This window comes from Idiotropiscis lumnitzeri, chromosome 7 (genome assembly GCF_059441095.1).
Source record: "Idiotropiscis lumnitzeri isolate Australia: NSW breed Sydney's pygmy pipehorse chromosome 7, RoL_Ilum_1.0, whole genome shotgun sequence".
In the NCBI taxonomy this organism is placed as follows: Eukaryota; Metazoa; Chordata; class Actinopteri; order Syngnathiformes; family Syngnathidae; genus Idiotropiscis; species Idiotropiscis lumnitzeri.
The window spans coordinates 10,889,925-10,915,804 of NC_142397.1; the positions used below are offsets into that span (position 1 = coordinate 10,889,925).

Genomic DNA, 25,880 nt, shown 5'->3' on the forward strand with positions numbered 1-25,880 from the left:
AAACGGTGAAAAAAAAATTCCACAGAAAAGCTGCACCACTGTATTAGCCACATGGTTCAAAATCTAGAAAAAAAAGTTGTGGCTTGTCGTCCGGAAAATACGGTACGTTAATTCCAAATGACAAGTGAATTTGAAAGACAATTTTCACTAACATTGCGAGTAGCTAATTTTTGGGTGGCGTCAGTTTGAAGTGAGCATTTTTTATATTGGAAAAGCCTACATTTTGATTGAGATCTGTTATTAAAATCTGTTTGACTTCATCGCTGTGTCTTATAGCATGGCCAATTAAATTTTTACATGACCATAAAGGAGATGACCTTGACTTTCCTTAGTTGGGTGTCTTTAAAAAAAGTTGTTTCATGGAAATTGTTTTAGTGTCATGTTGGAAAAAGATTACAGTACCCCCAATTTATCCGGTCAACCGTGTTATATCTACTGGGAGACTTCTGGATTTACAGAGCCTACAGTCGGAGCTGGCGGAAGGTGAAAAGGGCGCACAGGGGGCGCTTATCAGGCCTTTGGCACACTGCGGGATTTCGCAATGAGTCTCTGACGTGCTCGGCTGATTACAGACTGAGGAGTCAAGGGAAGACAGTCGGCATAGCCGCAAGACCTCCACCATCAACCATTAACCTCTACCGGGATGTTCAATCCATTGCGCGCACATAAAACCGTATTTTTAGAAATATAGGAACCCATAACCCAGCGGAGGAATGACACTGCATCAAAAAGTCATAGACAGCCACACAGGGAATGGATGTCCCATCTTTTTCTGCTGACTGGTGATTTAAAGGTCCAATAACAGCAGGACATCAGAAACTGTTCCTGTCAAGAGAGACACAAAAAAAGTCTCTGCTGTCAAGTATTCTTTTCTCTTACCGTCTGGATTGACAGTGACTGTACTGGGAAAAAAACAAAAAACAGAGATGCAACAAAACTCAGAACTGCTGAAAGCAAGCAAATGATGGCATGCGCATGCTTGAAGAAGCTGTTTATGGACGGCTGCTCTTCTCCGTTGTGTCCTGCGTCAGCACTGACACTTTGGCTTCGCAGCACTGAGCTGACATTTTCATTGGCCCAGAGCTCACTTATGGGACTGCTCAAGTAAGGATGGACCAAGAAACAAGTGGACAGGTGCCCACTTTGGTGTTTATGCATTCTCAGTTCAACACTAGTTCACTCCACCACAATTGACACTTTTACACCAGGCATGCGATCCGGCCACGAAGGAGGTGGAATTATAATAGCTACAGTATAGTGTGAGATCTTTGTTTAATTTATTGACAAGTTCAACACACACTATCATGCTGCTGTGATGCCAAACGATGAAGCTGACTCTGCTTTCATACTACTTCAAATATAACCAGCAAAAGAAGCTTAATCACAATTTAACGATCGTACCATGATAAAAAAAAAAACTTCAGAAAGTTCTGCAAAGAGCCAAATTAGCAAGTCATACAATATTTCAAGATTTTTTTTTCCTCCACCTTGGTGTGTTATTGAAAGTTTAGAGAAAGAACCGTTAATTAGCATATTAAATGAAAAAGAGTGGTGCTTATACACAACATATAAAGCCTGAGACCAAATGATCATCTGCTAGGGTGGATAACTTTATTTTAAGCGCTCACAAGCCCCACAAACTGTTGACTCACACTGCAATTAAATTAAAAGCAGGTAGTTAAGTTAAATGTTGAAGAGCCAAAAATATCCGCTGGAGCTCTGCATTATTTTTACAGTCGTTGGAACAGGTGTTGAGAGTCCACTATCTCAGTCGTGGTACATCCCCTCTGGATGCGCAAAGACAATTTTCAACATACCTCTGTGACGCCTCTGGCAACTTCTATTGAATTCCTGCATGCTCTTCAGCATTCTCGAGTAAATTAGAACTCCTGCTCCCCTGCAGAGATTTACGACGCGACAGTTAGGCCAGTGCTTAGAGTCACTCATTAAAAAACGCACAGAACTACGTGTGTTTTTTTTTTTTGTTTTTTTTTACTGCAACACGAGCACTTCACAGAAGTAGCCTGGGGTTTGTTTTGTTTGCAATAAGTGAGGAAAATAAAGTTTATTCATCTAGGACTTTGATTCAAAGGCGCAATGTGACAGCATTGACCAAAAATGAAAATCTGTCATAATATTGAGTTTGTTTGGAATGGCCACCTCAACCGAAATGCATTGCACCAACTAAATTCAGATGAAAAATTCCAGAGAAATTGAGCTGTTTGTCTTTTGGGGGAGCGCTTTCTGGTGTATTAAAAAAAAAAAAAAATACAATACAACGGTGTAAGTTCATTTTTTCTCAACATGCTGTGCAACGTGAATCGGATATAACTTTTGAAAATATCAGCATTGCTTGCCGTGGTATGTCTGCTATTAACTCCATTTCCCTGGATTTATTTGACTGAAACGTGTCTACATTTGAAGCGATTGCGTGCAACTATGAAGTTTAGCGGCGCACAGTTAATTAAAAAATTCTTTCTTTCCTTAAGGAAAAGTAAAACAACAAAAAAAAGGTGTACATTTAAAGCTGCTGCCTTGAGTAGATCGTATAATATTTAGATTGTGTAGAATTTATTTGTGATAGTTTATGCCACAGACTTCCTTTTTTAAAGATTTAACTCACCTGGTCTGACCAATCTCCATGCAAATTGACGGCGTTCTCAAGACAGCGAATATTTCTCCTCTGCACCTCCACTGTTAGGCTATCGTCTATGTGTGCTACAGTAATGGAATATGCAGGTGTATGGCATGTGTGGCAAGTCGCATCTACTTGCGAAATCATTCATTTCTAAGTTCATTTACTAGAATGAAAACTCAATGAGACGTGACAATTTAGATATTAACAGTTGCTATACGTGTCAAGAAATATACTGAAGCCTGCCAATAATGCCAGCACTCACCGACAGAGGTTATGTTTTTATGTCAGCGTTGGCGTCCTTGTGAGGATGTTCACAGCCAGCTACAATAAATCTTGATTAAGAAGGTGATGGTGACTTTTGTCATGGTTTTCAAAGGTTTTTTTTTCTGCAACGTTAACAATATTTCTCCTGCAAATTGTGCTCAAATTTGAAATTGTACTGCAGTCACCTCGTTCATTCACTGGCTTTTTTTTTTTCTACCTGTGGACCATGTTTTAGGATTTTTACAAATTAAACTTGAAGTTAATGACACTTCAGTGGCGTGCTAAAGAAATATAAATCAAATTATCTTTCCGTTGCTTTAGTGGTTACACAAGAATGCCTAAATGGCTTTGTGAAAACAATTATAATTTTTCAGCTTTTTCTTCCTGACAGTCATTGAGATACGTCGTCCCCACTCTTTGTGTCTTCTGTCACATATTCCTCTAGATATTGGCTTTTCTATCCAATTTGCAAGCTCTGTCTCGTGTCTTCCAGTTGATTTGGAGCTATCTGACATTTGTCTCTTCATGTTCCTCTCTCTACCGCCAGTTCTCCTCAGTCCACTGTCAGGAGGTGCCCAGACCGAGATGAAGAAGGTAGTCGGGGACAACGCCACCTTACCTTGCCACCACCAGTTCCAATCATCTGGCTCGATTGACATTGAGTGGCTCCTGCAGAAGCCAAACTCCAAACAGAAAGTGGTGAGAAGGCACACAGCACAGTATTTATTAGCATTTCCTTTCTTCTCACAACGTTTTGCAATCAAATACTTTTTTTTTTTAATAATTACACATTTGGATTATCGCTCATAATCTCAGACATAATAATAATAATGATGATTGGCGATTTGACAGACAAAGGTCAGACTGATGATTATGGTCCTTGTCATGACTCTAAGATGTCACAATTCTCGACCAATCGTCTTAGAACTTTCAGGAATTATCGTCTCATCTCAATGACCAGTCAAATTTCAGTCATTCAGATCATCAATCCCACCCATGACCTCTTTGATGAGCAACTTGACTTTCATGAAAAGAAAAGTGATTTAAGGAGATATAATATATTATTAAATTTGATATACTATTTGAATAGATGAAAATAGCATCACCCTAATATTGATATTAGATTTCACAACTAAATTGCAAAATGGATGATTTGACGTTTGGATTAATTTTTACATGTAGAGTTTTCTATTTATTGGAATTCTCTATATAAACATTTTGACACGAGACATCTGATATTTCACACTTCAGAAATTGTTTACAATACACCACAGACTCATTATCTCTGTTTTCATATATCATTATATATCCAGTTTCCTCCCACATTTCAAGTCACACCTGCGACCCTGATGAGGATAAGCGGTACTGAAAATAAAATATCTAAAATGTCTCGAATATATGTGCTGGAAGAAATTGCTCAACTGCCGTTTGGTTCTTGCAGTTTTTAAAAATGTTTGTTGAATTGAATGCAAAATTACAATAACAATGTTTGCTGTCATTGGATTATTTTGTTTATTTGAATGAAAGACGGGTGTCAAACGAAGCACTTGCCATTTAACATAGTGAGAGGAATTTTTAAAAACTAAAGTATCCATGAGCTCCACACTTCGGATTTCTGCAGAAATTACTCAAATTCTAATATGAACGTCATTTTGCACCCTCAACCCATGGGCTCAACGACGCATGACTCACACAGAGTGGGAACCAAACTCCAACACAGCAATAGGAATCAGTATCAAGAAGTTAGAGATTCACATTGAGACAAAAACTAATTTAAGTGACGAAGATTGACTATAAATGGCTCCAAAAACAAGCTTGAGTTCATTTCTAGTGGGATTTCAATGCATTTTTGTTTATGCTGCAGGCCAAACATCAACATGAGTTTCGGTGTTCGTGTAACTGAATTAGCAGGCAAGTGACATTTTAACCCTTGTTAGTATGTACGAACATATCATAATGGAATCATAATGAATGTGCTGAGACCCAAACGCTGTCTCTAGGCGATAATCTGATCAAACATATTTATTTTTTCAGCACAGGCACATATCATGATATGTTGCTGACATTTTTTAGACAAAATAAAACATTTGTCAAATTTAGTGAAGTCTCCAAAATGTCACAGGATCGTTACTGAGAGACAACTTTTGTTAAAAAATTACATTTAAATTGATCTTTCACCATTAATAACTGCTGGTAACAACTTTGTATGCAATTTTCACAGATAGCATTTAACTGCTCTTTATATAAAGGCAGAACTGTGACCCCAAGAAAAAAAATAATTTAATTAAAAATAAGAATATTAATGAAATAAAAACCTTTAAAATTAAATTTAGCATCATCATCATGTGTTATGTCCAATTAGATGTTCGGAAATCTGGTGTGTTTTCCCCCTTTTTTAGGGCTGGGTCGGGGGGGGCTTTCTTAAATTTTTGGTACTTTTTTTGATACTGCCACAAAAGGGGCTCCAGTGATGGAAAAAAAAATAAATAAATAAATGTTAGCAAACTCAAGGATTAAAATGGTTGATCAGGGCAATATGAGAAAATGTCATTCTTAAAATTAATTGTATTTTTTTGGGGATGTATTTATACGTCAGCAGACTTAATATAGAAATTAATTCTCTTTACACTCTTTGCCCTGCGGATTGTTATTTTTTTTTTTTTTATGTCAACCAGCGCAACAGAACGGAATGTATCTTCCAAACTTGAACAATAAGACAGTGGTTTGTTTTATCTTGAAAAACTTGAAATGTCGTTCATTTCGGAACGCTCTCCTAACAAAATGAAGGTAGAATCACTGTGTGAAATCTCCCTGGCTGTCTGGCAGAGGAATTGAGGTGTTTTCTGTTATACTCCATTTGGAAGTCGTTTGTTTGTGTCCTGATGCGTTAGCACATGGAAGTGCAACACAGCGAGAAAGAAAAGAGCAGGAAGAGGACAAGAAGTAGGGAATGGAGTCGTCGAATGAAAGCGTCTGTCTGAAGCTTTAATGATTCAAGGCGGGGGTTGGGGGGGGCTGCCACATTGCGATGAATTTTTAACGGGAAGATAACATTGAAGGCGCCATTAATTAAAATCAAACATCTGAAAATTTGATTAGGTTGAAGAGACTGCGCCTGTAGCCGAATGAATAAATCATTCTTTTGTACTGTCAGAGAGAGAAAGTGCATCCTGCAACATTTAGCCCCTCTTAGCTATTGTGCGGGTCACGTTTGTTCGGCTCACAGACCGCAGGTTCAAGGTCATGCTCTCAGACATTACGATACACTCACCGTGACCTATCGCAACATTTCCAACACCTATATAATTAAATAACGTGTAAAAATAAACATCTATTTTGTACAAATAATGAAGCCTCATGAGTTTATTTCAATTTGTTTTCAGGGTTGTAGTTTGCAGTTGAAAAGAATTGCCGCCAATCATAACATTTTGATAAATGTTCAGAGTATAATGCAATGCAGTTCTACATCACTGAAAACCTCAATGACAATAAAACATAAATGAATATTTTCAGGAATACTTGGTGATAATCATTAAGCATATTGATGTTTTGTGAAGACAATTGTACATTGGGTATGTAATGAAGTGTCTGTTTGGTTTCATCATAATAATAAAAATCAATCGAACCTACAAAGGGGCCAAAGCGATTATTTAAATTCTAAAATATATCTTGTGGTCACCAAAACTTTCTAACTTAATGTATGTCCTACAATGTTGCAGTCATTCAACATATTCAAATATTAAAGATCCATGATCATTTTTAAATGAATCTTAACTCAAATTTTATTCGGGAAAAAAATCATATTGTTGTTATAATGTGATTTTTTTTTTCATTGACAATTTCTTGTAAGATTATCACTTTGTCTTGTAATAATCAAAATTTACTGTTTATTATTATTGTACAATTATTTGTATTTATTTTTCCATTTGCACAATTTAGTATCGCTATAAACCGCTGCGATAATTAATAAGCTTAAATTGAGGATTTATTTATTTATTTTTTATTTTTTTGCACAAGACACAAAAAGTGTTCGAAATGTATCATGAAATAATATTTCATGCTGAGATATTTAGTTTCCATATAAAAACATCTTCCCAGTAAAAATGTCCTCCAAAAATGATGAAAAAAGCCTGCGGAGGACATAAACCCTCCATGTCAGCATTTAGTCGTTGCAGCTTTAAAACAAACAGCCTGTAGCCTTCTGCAAAAATTCCCTTGACTAGCACTTTGATGCTCTTACTCTCTATAGTATGTAGCTATACATCTGTGCACAAGGACAATAAATTATTTGTCAATTAGCAGTCAATATGCAGGAGCCATACAATCAACCAGAGACACGCTTATTGGTAGTACATTTTGTTTCTGCAGAACTGCAGCACTGTTATGTGAAGTACATCAATTTGCATTCTGGGGTTTGAATTTTAGCGCATGTGTGTTTTTCCGTGCATTTGGGTGGATATAAGCAGCCAGTCGTCACCTGTGGTCACGGCAGGTGGCGCCTGTTTGGTCGCCAGTGATGCGCTGTGGCACCGGCACTTAGTGGGCCCCATCTGCAGGGTCTCACTCGCCCTCGGTAATAGGCCACTGTGACAGCTGTGTCTGTGTTTGTGGGCATGCATGCAGCCAGAACGAGAGCCTCGTAGAGATAGATGTGGAGATAAGGAGAAGGAAATTGTCACTTTTCTTTACAATGCTGCCAACTTTGAACTGTTCCACATTTCAAATCGAAAAAAAAAAAAAGAAAACACTTTTGGACTTAACATTTTTTATTGAATATACTACACACACAAGAAAAGGTTTTGATGTCAACAATTAGGTTCATAGCGCCCAAATGTTATTTTTACTTTTGAAAAAACGTATTTTTATTGTTTTTAATTATTTTCTGTTATATTATGAGTTTTTATTGAGCTTAGGTTAAAATAAGCAACCAATATAAAATAAAATAGCAACCCACTAATAAATTTGTAGTAATTAAAGGAAGTGCATTTCATGGAAAGGTAACCTTTATTCCACGCTTAGTTATAAAAAGATTTACAGTACGTGCCTCGTGTGCGAATTTACTGAGTCAGATTCTTTTTTTACATGCTGTTAAAAACCCATCATTGCCTACTGTGGGTATCACTGGTATGATGGTCTCTTATCTCTGGAAACTTTTTTATTATTTAGTCATTTTTGGCGACACTGCGAAAAGATAAATCATATTAAATAAGCAAACTTGTAGATAATCAGCAAGCCATAAGTGATGCTGATATCTTTCACACCCATAAAGACACATTGTGAATATGTCATATGTTATCATCAATGTATTACAATATTTAATATTTACCAGCTTACTACAAGAAGGATACATTACATATTTCAAAGATGTAGCCATAAGATATTTGAAAGATTGGATGTATCCTCTGGGTCGGAATTATTATCCATCGAACAGCGACTCTGCAACCACTGGGAAAAAACAGTTACGACTAGGTATGACTATTTTTTTTTTCACGTGTCACGTGTGTTTACTGTTACTTTTAGAACTGAACCACATAATATTAAATTTCTCAACCTATCTGATTTGCATATTTTGTTTGGCGCTAGCTGCATCTTTGCCTTTGCTTTTTGTGCACTGTTTAGTTCAGCAGCTCGCTAACAGTTTTCCAAATGAGAGGCAATGTTGTTGCTCAAAGCTGTTTATTGGTCACCATAAATATTAATTCACTGAAATTCCAACACAGTATTACTCCCTTTTATCCTTAGCGTTATATACTACATTCACTCATGTTAGACAGCTACAATTTAGTAGCTGGCTTGTAGTAAAAGATCGTAATTTGAGTAAATCACGCGCAAGATGCCCACCTACAGTGAGCGCAATCTGTTCGAGCGAACATGCAATTTATTTATTATTGCGCTATTTTGAAGCTTACAACGCTTATTTTATCCAGCATTAAAACAGTGAAAAAGACCAATGGTTAAAGCAGGCGTGGGCAAACTACGGCCCGGGGGCCACATGCGGCCTGTGAAAAGTTGTAATCCGGCCCGCCGAACTTGAAAAAAATTAGATGAATGAACTTTGTTATTGTTTTATTTTCTAAATACTGTGGTTTTTCTAAGACATATATGTTGTTGTAATGCTATTGTTCACTTTCATTTAATTTTTCTTTTCTCCGATGAGGTGAGGTAACCAAAACACTCCGACCATCTGTTCCTGGTCCAGCCCCTCCGTCAAATTTTAAAACCCATTGTGGCCCGCCAATTGAAAAGTTTGCCCACCCCTGGGTTCGAGGATATCGATCCGAATAAAAGCCCATGAAAACTCCCACACACAGAAAATACAAAAAATGAAATGAGGATTGTGGCTCAGTGGTTGGGGACCACTTAGTCAAATTTGCTTGCGAAGGCTTGAGCACAGTTCACCAACCAACATTAATGGCAGACTCTGATGTGTTGCTCTTCCATATTTCTAGATCATTACATTCTTCGGTGGCCACGTGTACACCAACGAGGCGACGAGCACTGATGCCAGCCGCCTGTCCTTTGCTGGGGAGTACCTGGGGGGTGACGCCTCCCTGCTGATCAGTGACCTGCTGCTGACTGACTCCGGGGAGTACTACTGCAAGGTCAAGACTGGGGGGAAGTACCACTGGAGCCAAGTCAACCTCATTGTGCTGGGTGAGGGTCCTAACACACGTACACACACACACACGCACGCACGCACACACCCTTACTTACGCCCATGTTGCTGCATATGCGCACACACACAGACCTCATGAATGGGTCATTAGCCTAACACATTTCCTCAGCCATGCTGACTGATCTAATGATTCAATTTGATTCAGACTGACTGATTGGATTCTTCTTTTGGTTTGTTGATGAGGTGAGACCAGAAACATGCAACTGTTTTTTATCAGTTTCATTTTCAGCAAATGGAAATTTGAGTGCATGCATGTGTGCCCTATGTTTAAGGTGAAAGTTTATAATTACAGCAGTCTTTGTCCTTAAACCGCCTATAAGCTTCTTGGGAAAATTATTTACACAAATGATGTCGGGGGAACTTGTTTTGGCCTCCTAATCCTTAGTCAATTCATTATTGTCTATTTCATCCCTCAAATTTTTCATTATTTTCAGTTTCTTCGTTTATCGAACAAGCGTCAGAGCAATCTCAGTGGAAATGTTTGTCATTTTCTGCTCATAGCTAAACAATCCTGAAGGACAAGCAGCAAAATGTGGGAGCGGGCCTACCACTCAAGTCGGGCGCAAAGTCCGGCGGGAAGAGTGAGATCATCTCAGTGACGGAAAAGCGGGCGATTTATTAAAACATCATGGGAGATTAGTTCGGCCCGCGGTTATTGGTTTTCTAATAGAACAGTCTGTTAATCCTCTCACTCGCATCTCTCTTCCACAAAGACATTTCAGTGAGTTAGGGCCTTAGCTTTTACAAATTGCCCCCAGCTTTTGCGGTGACACTTTCGATTTTGAGAGAGATGGACATTTGCATTTGGCTCCCCCAAGATAATAGCTTGGGGCCAGGCAGGTTGTTTATACGGCTGCCTCCTATGAATTGTGAACGCTTGGTTTTATGAGCCAGTTTCCAAAAACATACCTTATTACTACGAAACGCGACTGATTAAAAGCCACGACGGCTAAATTTACATTCATACTTTCGCCTTTTCATATTAATAGTCACGGGTCTCCATGTTATAATATGGGATATTTGCAAAGAAGGGGCTGACACGGATTTTGAAAAACTTTCACCTTAAACACCAGTCGATGTTTTTGCTCCGCAAGCAATGCCGAACACTGCTTGTAATGCAGTAACGTCCCCAAAGCTTTCTCTGTCTCTCTGGTTGTCACATGAGGCTAGCCGCTAGCGCCTATCGCCCATTGCGAGTCGGTTGTCAAACAATAGAGAGACGGGATCACACAGCAGAGATAGTTGTATTTATGGCACTGAACTCAAGCTGCTTATTTTCACTGTGTAATATATGCACTCCTACATGGCTGCGTACCGCTACACACAAGTTTCTCTGTCGCAGCCTATGTGCGCACTACAACGGATTGTTTCATTTGTCCACTGTGTTCGGTAATTTCATTGGTCAGAAGATATGGGTGAGTCTGCCAAAGGCTTGAAGCTCATCTGTCAGAATTCTTAAAAAAAAACAACATTTAAGGCTGCAGGGTTCAAAGCGTGGGGAAAAAGTAACGGCTTATATAGTCCAAAAAATACCTTAGATATGTAGGGTTACATCTGATTGCATGCATGTTGTTGTGAGCCGTTAAGTAGAAGCCGCGTAGGTTGGTGCAACTCTGATTCCGACGTACTTCAGTTTAGTCGAGCTTGGCCTAAGCAAGGTACACAGCTCCACTCATTATCGAGCCAATTGAGTAGAACGGCATAATTGGTACCTGAACACAGACGTCGATTCACAACTCTTATTTCACAATTGTTGGATTTAGCAGCGGCAAAGGCAAATAAGAAAAAACACTGATTGATACCTAACGTACTAATGGTTGATTTTTCAAATGTAACTAATAATTGTAATTACAAATATTCATTAAAGCAACTGTAATTTAGTTACTCATTTCCTCCCAATAGTATAACAGATTATAGTTACGTAATTCTTTTTAAAATTAGATTACATAATAGTATTATATTTGATTCATTACTACCTAACATGCAGGTTATACACCATCCTTCATCACAAATCACATTGGACTGGCTCCAGCTCACATGTAACCCAAATGAGCATAAGCAGTATATAGATCAGGGGTGGGCAAACTTTTTGATTGGCGGGCCACACTGGGTTGTAAAATTTGACAGAGGGGCCGGACCAGGAGCAGATGACTGGAGCGTCATTGGAGAAAAAAAATACATTTAATTTTAAATGAAAGTGAACAAAAGCATTACAACAAGGTTTATTCATTCACTTTTTTTCAAGTTTGACGGACCGGATTAAAACGTCAAAGGGCCGCATGTGGCCCCCGGGCTGTAGTTTGCCCACGCCTGATATAGATGGATAAATGGATGAAATCAATTGACTGTATGCGTGAATGTGAGGGTGAATGCACGTCAGTTTCTATACGTGCCCTATTATTGACTGGCGTCCAATTAAAAAAAACAACTAACTAGTACTCCCACTCTTTTGAACACCCGTCAATTGGTGTGGTTATCAATTATTGTGGAGATGGATTGTTCTTTGACTAAATCAATCAAATTACTTATTTCAGTTTTGTTTAACTTTTTTCAAATGTTGTTTTCAGTCTCATATGAAGAAATCTCCTATAAAATACAGATAAGATGAGTCTTTGTACAAGCTACCTCACAACAGTGCGGATTTATCAACACGCTGCAGCTCTGCAGACTATCAGCCCCAGCCAAACGCATAAAAGCCGACACTGCGACTACGACAAAATAGAAAAGGGCCGTTTAAAAATAGCTTGCCACTGATCTAAAAATACGCTGCTGGGATGGAAGCCAAGCTATTTTCGTTTTTTTTTATAGCTCAGCAAAGCCGTCCGGTGTGTTTAAAGACAGAGAGGCAGCGCACGTTTCAGCAGCATCCAGCACTTCTCGTCTGTGTTCTCTGTGTTGAGACGCTGGGCTGAAACCTTTGAGCTGTGGCAGGAAGAAAAAAAATGAAAATAACGACATTCACAGCCAGCTTAGTCGTCTCATTGAACGAGTCTCCATAGACTCTTTTTAAACTCTCTCTAGTCTCAAACTGAGCCCATCTATTACTCATCTATGGACATAAAGTGACGGAATTAAAACGCATACCTCATGTATAATCCTCTTTGTTTTCACCCATACTATTTATGTATCTATAGGTTTTGTGCGAGTGGAAAACAAATAGAGCTTAATCAAAGATGGGTGACTGCAAGCATTGTGATGAGCTCATAAGGCAGTCTGGGAAATGGGTCGGTGCTGGGTCAATGCAATGAGCGAAATGTGTACAGCTTAAAGTGTTTTACAGAAAGATCTGCATGCTTTTTTGGGGATTCCACTGATGAATACTTGTGCAATTGACAACAGTCCTCATCCTCACACAAAAAGAGAAATCTCTCGAGTGGTAACAATAAGTCTCAGTTTTATTTTGGAACGTTCACATTTTGCAGGACAAGAAGGGTGAACATGGACCCTAAATGCTATTATAGTTTTGAGTTATAATGTGTATGTACAGAATCTGTCTTCCGACTGCCAAATAGATATATTAATGATACTATATTATTATCAAATATATACGTTGGCTCCATCTTACTAAATCTGAAATATATTTGTCATACACACTTTCTTAAACCTGTTATTCTTTTGCCATGTATATAGTGAAACCTTCAAAACCCAGATGTTGGATGGATGGCGACCTCCTGGAAGGGAGCGACGTCAAATTGAGCTGCAAGTCCACCGATGGTTCTGACCCCATCAATTACAAGTGGGAGCGAGTGCTAGACAAAGGCAAGAGCATGGGCAAACTGCCAAACCTGGCACTGATAGGTAAGAAAAATAATGACATGTTAACCCCATTAACGATATCTACAGAGATGTGCTATAGGGATGAATTTTCATCATGGCACTCTTTACTGACTCCATTTATCCAGTGAAATCTCTTTTTCATACTTGCCACTTTTCTACTATGTATATTTGTAGTGTATTTCTCCTATTGTCATTAAGAGCTGCATAATAATTAAGATGCAGTGCTGAGCTCAGGGCATTTCGATTGTCACAATTAGGCCACTGATTCTGCATGACTTACATGGCCTGCATGGCTTTGCACTACGACATCCCCCACTTGACAGCAAAAAAATGGCTGCAGTTCAAATTAGACATACAGTACGATTTTTTTTTCCCCCCTGAGGATGATTTTCACTTGTAATCCATAGCACAAAATGATATATACATGAGGATTGCTTTTTATCAGATGAAGATATCTATGGCACTGATCTATGATAACATATAGTGAAAGTGAATTATACATGAAAGCTTACCAGAAATCTACTATGGATTCTGGCATTCATCCTGGAACATAATTAGACAACATCTCTGCATCTCTATAGAAACACAAATATTTTACAGGATAAACCCAAAATGATCAGATACTTTTTCTACATTGTTTTCTCAAAATTACGCCTCCCTGACTTTTAATCACAGGATTTTTGTATCGGCTCTTTTTTATTGGACCCTAAGGAATCGAACATTGGTTTTCTTCAAACAACCTACACGTATTCATCTATGATGTAGCTATAGCAATGCGGGACTCTTTTTGATCAAGGATGAGGGACATGAAATTCAATAATTGATGGCCTAGAAAAGCAGGGTCGGATATCTGATTATATTTCCTTTGTGACCTCTCCACTGTTCCCAATTATTGAGAGCAAGAATCCAAATGATTTTTATGGGATTCTAAACAAATTGACCAAGGTAGATTCCTTCAACTGTCAACAAACTTCAAATGATTTTTTCCTTTCAAACTTTTGCTGTTATTGCTATATATCACAACAATCATCCTCATGAAACCAAATTTCCCTGGTCAACTCTCAGGGCCATATTTTGGTAGACTGGAGTAACTTCATTTTCGTGCAAGTCAAGTCTAGAGCGTATGGGGCCATGTTCCGCCCATGGGGTCCCAACTCTCACAAAAGCCTTCTAAACATTTTAATATGATAGACCTCACACTTCCCCCGGTGCGCCTAATCACAAATAATACTTTCACTCTCTAATCTGATGTGGCTGTACCGTTCTCTGCTGCCCAGATCTGAAGAACCCTGAACTTGTGACTCTAAGAAACCTCACCATGGACAGCACAGGTGTCTACAGGTGCACAGCCAGCAATGACGTGGGCGAGGAGAATTGCACCATTGAGGTCACAATGCAGCGTGAGTGTTTGGAAGGTGGGATGGGGTTCAACTGGCAAATCATTGCGGCATTCACCTCGCCTCCACCTGTCACACTGACTGATGGTTATTGTTTCAAACTGCAAATGGAAATACATTTATTTCCCCCTCAGTGCTTCCACACCTACTTACACTTCCCCAATGCACCAACACAGGGGACTACACTGGACGTAATGGTGGTTACCGGTCAGCCACCTGTGCTCTAACACTTGGGTTTCTCTGTCACACTAATATATTTATAGAGAGGCTGGGCGGTTTGGGGTCAGGTGTAAACAAATTTGTAGCACTGTAAAAAAAAAAATAAAAAAAACGTAATGGCCAAAATATTTGTCAGTTTTGTATGATGCTGTGCTTTTTTATGCCAGTAAGAAAACAAGCACACCATTAAATATATAGAAAAAAAGGATACTTCTCTGGCAATGCCTAGTCAAGCAAAAAAATTATTTTAACACCCATGAATATTATATGGACAAATTGGTTGCTATCGCGCACTGGTATATCATTTCTATGTTCGACACTTCCAAAGAGTGAAACGAAGAAGAAGAAGAAAAAAAAAGAAGTAGAAAAGACCCAGATATGTGCCAGTGTTTACAGAGTGGCGAGAGCATCATGAAATAGCAATGAGCCGAAAAAAAGACTTGCTTTGAAAAATACTAATTTGGGGAATCCACAAAAGAAGATATCGGGTATGGGATGTTTGTTGTTTGCTTTGGGACAAATCCCCTCGTGACGCTGTCATGGTTCTTGGTAGGCAGCCAAAATTATACTTTTGCGGCGTCAACGTCAGCATTGTGGCGAATGAGGTGTAGTACAGTCCACTTCGCTGAACATACGTATTGAAACTACAGAAACTCAGAGGATGTAAAGGCAGTAGCCGCAATGTCTGGCACTCCTAAAGTACGTGTGGAACTAAATACTGTTCCAGTAATTAGTGCCGTGGTGTACTGATGTAAAAACCACCATATTATTATACATATTTGTAACAGGACAATAGACATCTCGTAAACCTACGTATAAAACCCCCTTCATTTTGGAATTTTTTTTTTTTTTTTTTTTTTTTAATGAATGTTATTCTTAAGAAATCCGATGGATGTGCATGCAACTGCCGCCCTAATGTTTCTGTTGTGTTTTCACAGATGTGAAGGATATGGGTAAGGTGGCTGGCGCAGTAGTGGGAATTTCCCTGGGTGTGCTCATCGTCATATTAATTATTTGGCTTGTCTTCCGAACAAAAGAGAAAAAAAAGTATGAGGAAGAGGAGACTCCAAATGAGATAAGGTTTGTTCTTCCTCATTTTCTCTATGACTTTTCTTTCTGTCTGTGATTCTAACCGTGGGCTTTTACGACAGTATTTGGGACGAACTATTTCCTCAGATATTCACACAATAGTGCTCTGATAGGCACAATTCTCTAATTACTTAACAGATGTGTTATGCACTTAAAAAAGCTTCACCTCAAATGGACCCTCCAATCCCTATCCTATCTGATACACATACATTGTGTCGCCATAGATGTCATAACCGCACCGCCTTCAGAGCAGACATAGCCTCTTTAAAGGTGACATCACTGCTAAACATTTTAATGTTGACCAAAAGGAACTGGGATCTGCGTAAAATCAAATAACACAAAATAATATGCAATCAAATATGTTATCATTATTGTTTTATTGTTTTTGATTTTATTGACTTATGTTGCACTGTATGTTTTAATTTATGTGGAAAAAGTGTCATCGAGTACATGTACACATTCTTAGCAAATTTGTCACAAAGAGACGTTCTAGCAAGCTGAGGGCCATCTTTCAGTCAATAATGCAGAAAAAATGAATTGTTTTTTACGTGTATGCCATGCGTGGAGTGGCAATGTCCTAAAAAACAGACAACCACTTGCGTGATCGGTTTATAACAAACCCCAGCCACATAATTTTGCTTTATGTATCTATTTTACTCTTCCTAACATTTTTCCAGAACTATGTTTTATCAACATTTTACACATGAGAGGTTTTTGACTTTCGCTGGAAAAGCCGACACTAATCTCTCATAAGTACGATTCAGCTGCCCGAATGAGCCTCACAATGTGCACAAATGCTGACATGATGACAGTGCCTGATAAATATTACACCATAGTTGGGGGGGGCATGATATTAAATTACTGTAGCCAGACCCATGCTGAGAAGCAATTAGACAAGATGCTCATTTTCATTCATTGTAGTTGTTTTAAAAGTGTATCCTGTTTCCGACTGATACCTTCAATGTCACGTTAATTTTACAGTTTCGCATGACACAATTTTGATGTGGAAAACTGAATCCAATAAAACTGAGTTTGTACTGTGCCGTGGAAAAGCAGTGTATTAGAGTCTGGTCTGGTCTCCTAGAGTGTGTCTTTTTCACAAGATGCCATATTGAGCCGCCAGTGACCGGTATGAGGTAGTGTGAGAATTTTAACACCAAATTTAACACACCTTCTTTCCATTCATAACTGTGATTTTCTAATGTCACATGACATCGGGTAGGAGAAATTGCTAATTGGCGTTAGTTTGGACATTTTCACTTTGGGGTGAATCACTTTAGTTGCCAGTGGTTTAGATATCAATGGGTGTGTCTAGAGTTGCAGTATTTTGAGCAGACAGTAAATTTACTCCGTTATATAAACGGTACACTGACTAATGACCAGATAACAAAATGTGGTAAAACTTATTTGAAGTTTGTTCATAAGACTGTCATAATCATGTAATCACACCTGTAATAAACATGAATGAACCCTTTTGACAGATGTCATTAAGTGTCATTCAGTAAATTGTGTCACGTGATGCAAAATTAACATTGACCAATGTCTCAAAAGTGATGTAATTTAACAAATGACACTTAATAACAAAAAAATTGCATCAAAAGTGACATCATTTACCGAATGATGCTTAATGACATCAGTCATAAGGATTCATTCATGTTCATGTGTCTTATGAACAAACTGCAATTAAAGTGTCACCCAAAATGTTTACAAAGCTTGAGGGGTGTTCACTTTTGTGAAATACTGTACATGTATATATATATATATATATATATATATATATATATATATCTTGACATCAGTAAATACTCTTTACGTGCCTTTGTGTTTGTGCAGAGAGGATGCAGAGGCTCCCAAGGCAAAGCTGGTGAAGCCCAACTCCCTGTCCTCGTCCCGCTCTGGTAGCTCACGCTCAGGTGCCTCCTCCACCCAGTCGATGGTGCACAACAGCGCTCAGCGCGGCCACCGTCCCCGCCCACCTGCAGTTGCAGCTCTGAAGGAAAATGGACAACCTCCGGGCTTTCCTCAATCTCCCCCGGCCTACACCACAGTGGTGCCATCGAAGACCCCCGAGCCCCCTACCCCTCCCAAATTCAACTCCAGGAATATGTCTGGGCCGACACCCCCGACCCTCATGGTCCCCGCCCAGACCAAGGCCTTTCAGACTGTGTAGGACTGAAAGTTCACTCCTTCCTGCAGCCATGCCAGACTCCCATCCTTACCCCACAACCCTGCACCCCCTTCCCAAAGGCTAAGACTCCTCCATAAACAAAGAAATGCAACTAGTTAAAAGGATGTAATTAAAAATTCAATACTATAAGTCCAAAAGTACTTCTAATGAATGCATATTTAAAAGGGAAAATATGAAATGCTTGCCCCCTACTGAATTACATTAAAGAAAAAAAAATAAGATCAGAGACGAGGCACTGTTTGCGTCTCATGACTCAAGGAAGGAAGCACTGTGAGCTGCAAGTTGAAAGGACCCGCTCGTCGAGTATTTATCTAATCAAAATTTTAGGCATGTAAAGGAGCAAAGGGGTAAAACGCGGATGAAACATTCAGAGCTGGTTGATAGTAGAAGAACTCCGCTCCCACCGTGAGACGGACGAGATGGAGACTGCAGATATTTTCTTATCCAGCAGGAGGATGATGTCATCTTCCGGCATCAGATCCAAAACCACAGACCCCATTTGCCACCCATGGGTTGACCCAATTGGGCCCATTTGTGCGGACAGGCTCAGTATTTCAGTGTGTGTGGGTGTGTGTGTGCGTGTGTATATTTGTGTATGCATCATCAACCTCTCTCATGAGAACCCCCACAAGGAACCTACTTAGACTCACTCATCTGACTGAACAGCCAATCTGCTTTACCAGCAGCGGGGCAAACTTCAGGTATAAGGATGTAGCACTAACAGTGGAGTCATATCAATGGCGTCTTCACCTCTATTCTGGTTCTGAATTATGTCTAATATCTACATATACTAGGCCTGTAGACAGACCATGCTTTCATTATAGAGAATAAGCATCTATTAGCTCAAGTTGAGTATTTTTTTTTCCCTTCCTTGTCTTTTGTGTTTCTTTTACCAGAGCTGGCCGGAAGATTGACAGACAGCTTGGTCATAAGAAGTGCCACTGATCCCTAAAATGTCTTTTTTTTTTTTTTTTTACTTGTTTGTTTGTTTACGTGCTGCGTATTCAGAAGTAAAACCAAAACGTGTCACCATGAATGTGTGAGTGATGATGAGGACGGTTGGCATTGTTTTCGCTCCCAGAAAGGTACTGAATTAATAAGCACGTAGAACTTAGCCTAATTTGGGGGTGTTCGTGCTTTCTCTTCCTGGCGTTATCTTCGCTTGAGTGAAGTCACATCCAATTTATTCATACAGTCTTGCCAAAAGGAGTCTCAAAGGGCTTGACAAGCCCACAGTTGACAAATATTAATGACATCACCTGATCTACCCCCCCCCCAAGTAGAAAATGAAAGACTCCAAAAAGTTGGAAGATGCTATGAGAGGCAGAGGAGATGCTAGCGGAACAAGCAGGTGGACTACGGTAACTGAGCGTGTTGCTTCGTATGATTGCTGCAGACAAATACAGTCTTGACGACGAAAGATTTGTGAGCTTCAGCACTCAGGACTAAGTAATCCCCCATGATAAATGTTGATGAAAGAAATTTCCTCAGCAGTTTTTCAATTTCATGGAGCTATTTTTCAGAGAAGCACTCTGTTATTAGATTGTTAGCAAGGCAGACCGCGAGTAACTCTTTTGCCTCCGTTTCAGCCTCTGCTCTTGTCTGCTTCCCTCAATACTTCTACACCTTTCTTGTCTTATTATATCATGCTTTGAATTAGTGAAGATAACCCAAAGAAGAGACAAAGGCCGAAGTTTTTAGACATCATAGCAAGAAAGGGTCAATTGGGCCTGATAAAAGGAGTGAGAAGTATGATCACGTCAGTTGTAAAAGAGTATGCATGGTATCATTGTCGGGACTCTCAATGGATCCATAATAATGGCGTGGCACTCAATGGCTGTCTGGCGGAATCAGCGGGTGCTGAGATGGTATTGGTCCGTCTGGTATCAGCCGATGCCCCTTTTGTCATTTGGTCACAAACCCAGTGCAGTTTGATTGAACGTAGCTTAAAATAGAGCGAGTAGCTTTTCTATCAGTGTGCCTTTGCGATCCCTTATTCCTTTTCGAACTTACTTTCTTTGTCCTTATCTTCAGCACACCCTCTCACCGACTCAGAAGGTCAATAGCGGCAAATATCGATGCAACTTCAATAAATTAAAAAAAAAAATCGAGGCTTCCCAAAGGGGGGACTTCAAGAGCAGTGAAAAGTTTCAATTGTTGAGAAAGCAATTCCATGCCAAGGGCAATGTACTGTACATTATGTAATCAGTATTGTTTTGTATTGTACATACAGATAGATATATGCACATGATGTCATTTGATTAAATAAATTAGGATACATGAGCAAAGATTTGATCCCTATGCATGTAAAAGTCAAATGGAAAACCCAAACGTGAATTTAAAACATGTTGTTTTGTGTTTAAATCAGCGGTATGTATATATATATATATATATATATATATATATATATATATATATATATATATATATATATGTGTGTGTGTGTGCAAACAGCAGTGCACATGAGCTTGACTTAATCGGATGTTTCTTCGAAAACTGTGAAAAAGTGAAAAAATAAATAATAATAATAATAATAATAATAATAATATTGAAATTCTTGAGATCTGTTGTGAAACAAACATGTATTTTAACTTCACATGCGGGACCTCCCATCTGACTTACCTGTAACGTGGGAAAGATGCCTTTTATATCAAACGACAGACAGCAGTTCAAATCTGACCAGAGAAACTAGTGTGCGTGGGTGCGTGCATGTGAATGTGTGTCTGAGTGTGTGCGGTGGGAGTGCGTGCATGTTAATTCAGTATTAGCCCCCCGGGCCACACCCACACAATCTACGGTTAGCGAATGAGAGGGGATGTAGCCAGGCAAAGTAGCCTTTATTTAACAATGACATGAATGCGGACTGGCAGTATTTATTTCCATTAGGATTCAAAAGTCAATTGAAGCTGGCCTTACAAGCGGCAGCCATGTTTTCGCTTGTGGGGGAGGAGTGTGTTGAGACAAGTGTGTACATAATTCATAACTGGGCTTCATGCTTTAACACTTGGCCACGGGTGCACAAACATGGCAATATTATATGTACATGCAAATACTATATTGAATTGTTAGGATAAAAGTCTCGGGACGAGCCTACCTCTTGATGCATGTGAATCCGATGATGCAGTCAGTCCAGATTGTTGAAAAGTAAGAAATATTATATCTCATCCCAAACGTCTGAGGTCAGATCTCAAAGAATTTCCAATGGGAAATAACGCCCCCCCACCCTCCCCCCCAAAAAAGACATACAAAACAGACTAATATAGTCACTGTCCAATGGAAATGGAATATCACAACATTGCTGTGGGGCATCAGATTACTTGAGAAGAATTCCGGCAGTTTCCCAATCATGCACTTGAGGTTGGAAATTCACTTTTCTGGAATTCTTAACCTGACACCAGACATTTTGGACAATTCTATGCCTCCACCTTTGTGGAAACACTTTGAGTAAAGCCAAGTAATCAAAGCAAGGTCTACAAAAGCATTGTTGGATAATTTTGGTCTGGATAAATAAATAATATGATATCTTGTGTAACGTTTTTACCAGTAGACTGGAACGTGTTACGACTCCAAGTTTTTTTGTCGCTGTAATGTGTCCCTATACTTTTGTCGATATCGCTGCATTTCCACAAGCACTCAGGTGCTCACACACATTTCTGATCCTTCAGAGTTAGTTTGATGGATTGAATGTTGGTCAGTATTACTGATGCAGATCAACATACCCGCGGTAACAACACACAGGTACTCCCAGAGACAGTCGTTGTATTTCAACAATGGCGTATTCTCCAACGTTGGTTGTCACAAGAGTCTGTCGGAGCACTGTAGCACTGAGAATCAGGAGGAGCTTCTCCTAACGCGATTGATATCGAGCCAAGGCTCTCACCATTGAAATTCCCTCCGCCACCGATGAAAGCAACAATAGCGGCACCGACGGTGGAGGTGGAAGGAGGAAGAAAGGGTGCAAGTTTTCCAGCTGTTAAAACTCCTCCAGGCGCTTTGACTCAGGTGACAGATTCCTGACTTCATCCTTTCATGTGCGGCGCTTTCTTTTAACAGATTTCCATTATCTCAGTAGGGGGGTAAAGGCCACACACACACTCTGTATCATCTTTTAGGGCAGTATTCCGTCGACACTCTCTGTGTATTGTCTAATCATCAACACTCCGGTGTTAGGTTAACTTGTGCTGTGTGATAGCCACGATGTTTTTATGTTACGGTGTTTTGGCTTTTTTTCTGACTTGAGGGCAGAGCGAAGTGATGCTCAGATATTTGGGCCTCGGAATGTGACGCGTTTTCCCCCCAAAAAATGACGGACGGTGCTGAAGTCACCCTGGAAAAGGGATGTGAAGGGACCTGCATGTCGTAGAAACTGAGCAATCGATTGAGAATGCTTTGCTTTGCTGTATCATACATGTATTTGGATAAGGAATTGAAAAAAAAAATCTACAATTGTAAATATATTCACAGAAAAATTTATGAAGCTTTATTTTTTGTCTTTTTTATTTTTTTTTCTATTTTTATCCATGTACTTTGCACTTTTGTGTGTGCTACACTCATCATGGGTCTGTGTGGGATGTGTTTGGTCGGCTGTTTCTCCTCGACGACCGAGTTGAATCTTCAGGAGCAGGTGCGCTTGGCACAGCGTTACTTAAGGGGACATGCAAGACACTTTTGTTTCCTTTGGCAATCATCCATTTCTTTTCTGCAGTTGTTTGGTTTTGATTAACCGTGCAGAATTCTTAGTTTCATTGATGAGAAAAACAATCCATGTAAATATCACAATTTTAAAAATGTATATTTTTACGATTTATGAGTTATTACTCTTTCATTTGCAAATAAAATATTCAATGACAACCTACTTGGACTTCCGTTGTCTTCTTTTGGATGTTATAAATTTTATAGGCAATTGAACTTATTGTCACTGTCCTGTGACACTTCTGTCTATTTTTTCCAGATTTTTTTATTTTTACGTGAATGAGGTTTCTGCGTTACAGACATGCCATTAACGTGAAAATAAAAAAAATAAATGAATACAAAATTGGACATATGTGTTTTTTCACAGGACAGTGGCATTATTTTTTTTATAGGCACAGTTAGTAATCAAAGGCAAATCTCTTTTTGCTGCTTTTGTATATTAGCCAAATTTAACCACTGAGTGTTTGACTTTGCAAGCTATCCCATGATGCAATGCAGCCAACCAGCAGCTAAGACAAAGCCGAAGAATGGTTACCATAGACACCTTTTTAAAGTACACATTGTAAACTAGGGCTCTTCAATCCTGTTCCACGGGGATCATTGCCCTGCCTCCTTACAATTTCTCCCTGCTGCCAAACAGGATAATTTCCAGCTTCTGCAAACCTTGCTGATGAGCTGATCATATTTGTACTCGGTGTGATGCAGGAGGGAGAGATTGAAAACAGACAGGACACCTGCCCTTGAGGAACAGGATTGAAGACACCTGTTTTATACTATTACAGTTGTGTTTTTGATGTGTGGCTATCTTTAGATGATGAGTGGTCATCTAAAAATAGGTGCAATTATATAACTTGGCAGATTATTGGTAAAATTCAGTGGACAAGATGCCCTCCTTGAATTTAGGTTTATTGATACATTTCAGTTTTTTTAAAAACTCTTCAGTGTACAAACGCTTGGGTTAAAGGTCTTTATATTTAGCAATACTTCCTCTAAAACCGTCTATTGTGATACTCCTTTTTATTTGTTTTAAGAAAATTCCTGCCTCTTTCAGTTCAGTTTTTCTTAGGTTTTACTTGCTTGCTTTTGTTCCCACCTTTTTTCAAATGCACCAAAAAGCAAGTAATAATAATCTCAGGATCTGAGCTGTCGCCACCCCACAATCTAAAACATCTCTGTTTGTTCACAAAATAATGATTGCATATCACACAGGTAGATTTTGACAGATGCCAAGAAATACCAAAAATAATACACACTGAAGGCAAAAAGAACTACTCAAAATGAACGCCAACTGTGTTTTTGTTGTTCTATTGTTATTGTACTGACTCTTTAGCAGTAGTTGATGTGCATATATTTTTTATGCAGCATGTTTTTTCAAACATCATATTCAAGACCAGATTATATTCGTATACTCTCTGCTCCAGGCCTCTATTGTTCCACATGATTGACCATGTGTGACAACAGCATCATAAACACTCATATACAGACACACGCACACACAGTCGCACACCTATAAATACATGCATATGCTGCACTGCTATCATCTGCTGCCAGATGCACTATGACAAATTATTGCAAATAGTGTTTTATTTACACTTCAGCTAGCTTTGTGAATGTTAGACAATATAAAATACTGTTGCAGAGTCACCCTTTTACCATTAACCAGATGTAATGGGGGTGATTTTATTTTGCATTAGTTGAATTATAAATCAAATTTGTGGTATTTACCTCAATGAACTCAACTCTCTAGGTCTATACTCGAATAAGTCCAGTAGAACCAACAAATTAAAAATCTCACACTATAGTGCTTTGTAAAGTAACATTAAAAACATGTCTTAAATGTTACACTAGAACTTGGAGGTCAAACTGACCACACATATTATTCAAATGTCAGTATGTGTCATAATGGAGCTTATTTCAGTGAGCATCAGAGGATTTTGCATATTCTTTGTTGTTTTTTTTGGGGGGGGGGGGGTTTTGTGAAATTGATCAGGACCAACTTCAACATTTACTAAATCACATCTGAAGTTAAGCAAATGTACTTTTAAAGAATTAAATTACAGTATTGTACATAGTTAGCTACTTTACCACGGGCTGACTAGCAGCTCTACATGTCAGGTCGTGTTCTCAAAGTTACAGTTGTCTGTATTGTTTTACATACTGTATGAATATTTCTTCTTTTTTCATTTTTACAATTTATACACTCCATACAAATGGCCAGATCCCACAACACCGCACACCCCCGATGGATCCATGTCAGAAGAATTTTGAAATTATATTTAAAGAATTGCCTGTACAGTAATTCCAGTTTTACAATGGCAGCATTTTGACGTGAGATCCAACTGCAGTGTTTCTTTTACACTTTTCTCTTAATTTATGGATCGAAAAATCTGAGCAGTTATTGCAAAATTATTGTGGAATTTTAATGAGGAACTTATAATCAAATGCTCCTTATCTGACAAGCATATATGCTTTGGGAATAAATTTAGAATGCAATAATGCTTTCTATTGGAGGTGAGATGTATCAATATGAGTGGAGCCTGTAGTGAGGTTCCTTAATTACGAAAATGTAATCAAATGTCCGCTTCCCCCTTTCATGAAAGACAAACCTTCCGTTCATTGTTGTTCTTGGCTCTCATTGAGGCGATTTGACTCAGCAGTGCATGAGTGGCTTTGCTTCAAGCTCCCTCTGGTGGAACTTTGATGATGCAAACGGGCTGCTATGCTTGCCATTCACTTTCTGCTTGTATTCGATGGTCGGATAATTTTTATAAGCAACTTTTAAGATGATTGTATCAATGTTCTTTGACTTTATTGGTAGAAATAACATGCTCTGCTTTGCTTTGTTTCCCGACTCAAATACATTGATTGACACCTTCAAATCAAACAGACTCAAATTTCTTTGTTTTAAACTTACATTTCTATAGAATTATTTTTTTAATC

At 38.9% G+C, this 25,880-nt stretch overlaps 1 protein-coding gene across 1 annotated transcript in view; it reads left to right on the top strand.

The window, feature by feature from the left end:
- The window catches only part of clmpb (CXADR like membrane protein b), a 73,225-nt gene extending 50,122 nt beyond the window's left edge, over positions 1-23,103 (top strand). The window contains exons 2-7 of the mRNA XM_088301263.1: positions 3,450-3,601; positions 9,352-9,556; positions 13,209-13,376; positions 14,633-14,755; positions 15,910-16,051; positions 17,894-23,103. Coding sequence (XP_088157389.1) covers positions 3,450-3,601; positions 9,352-9,556; positions 13,209-13,376; positions 14,633-14,755; positions 15,910-16,051; positions 17,894-18,230 — 1,127 coding nt within the window. The 3' untranslated portion in view covers positions 18,231-23,103. The remainder of the gene's footprint in view (positions 1-3,449; positions 3,602-9,351; positions 9,557-13,208; positions 13,377-14,632; positions 14,756-15,909; positions 16,052-17,893) is intronic.
- Positions 23,104-25,880: the final 2,777 nt, after the last annotated feature.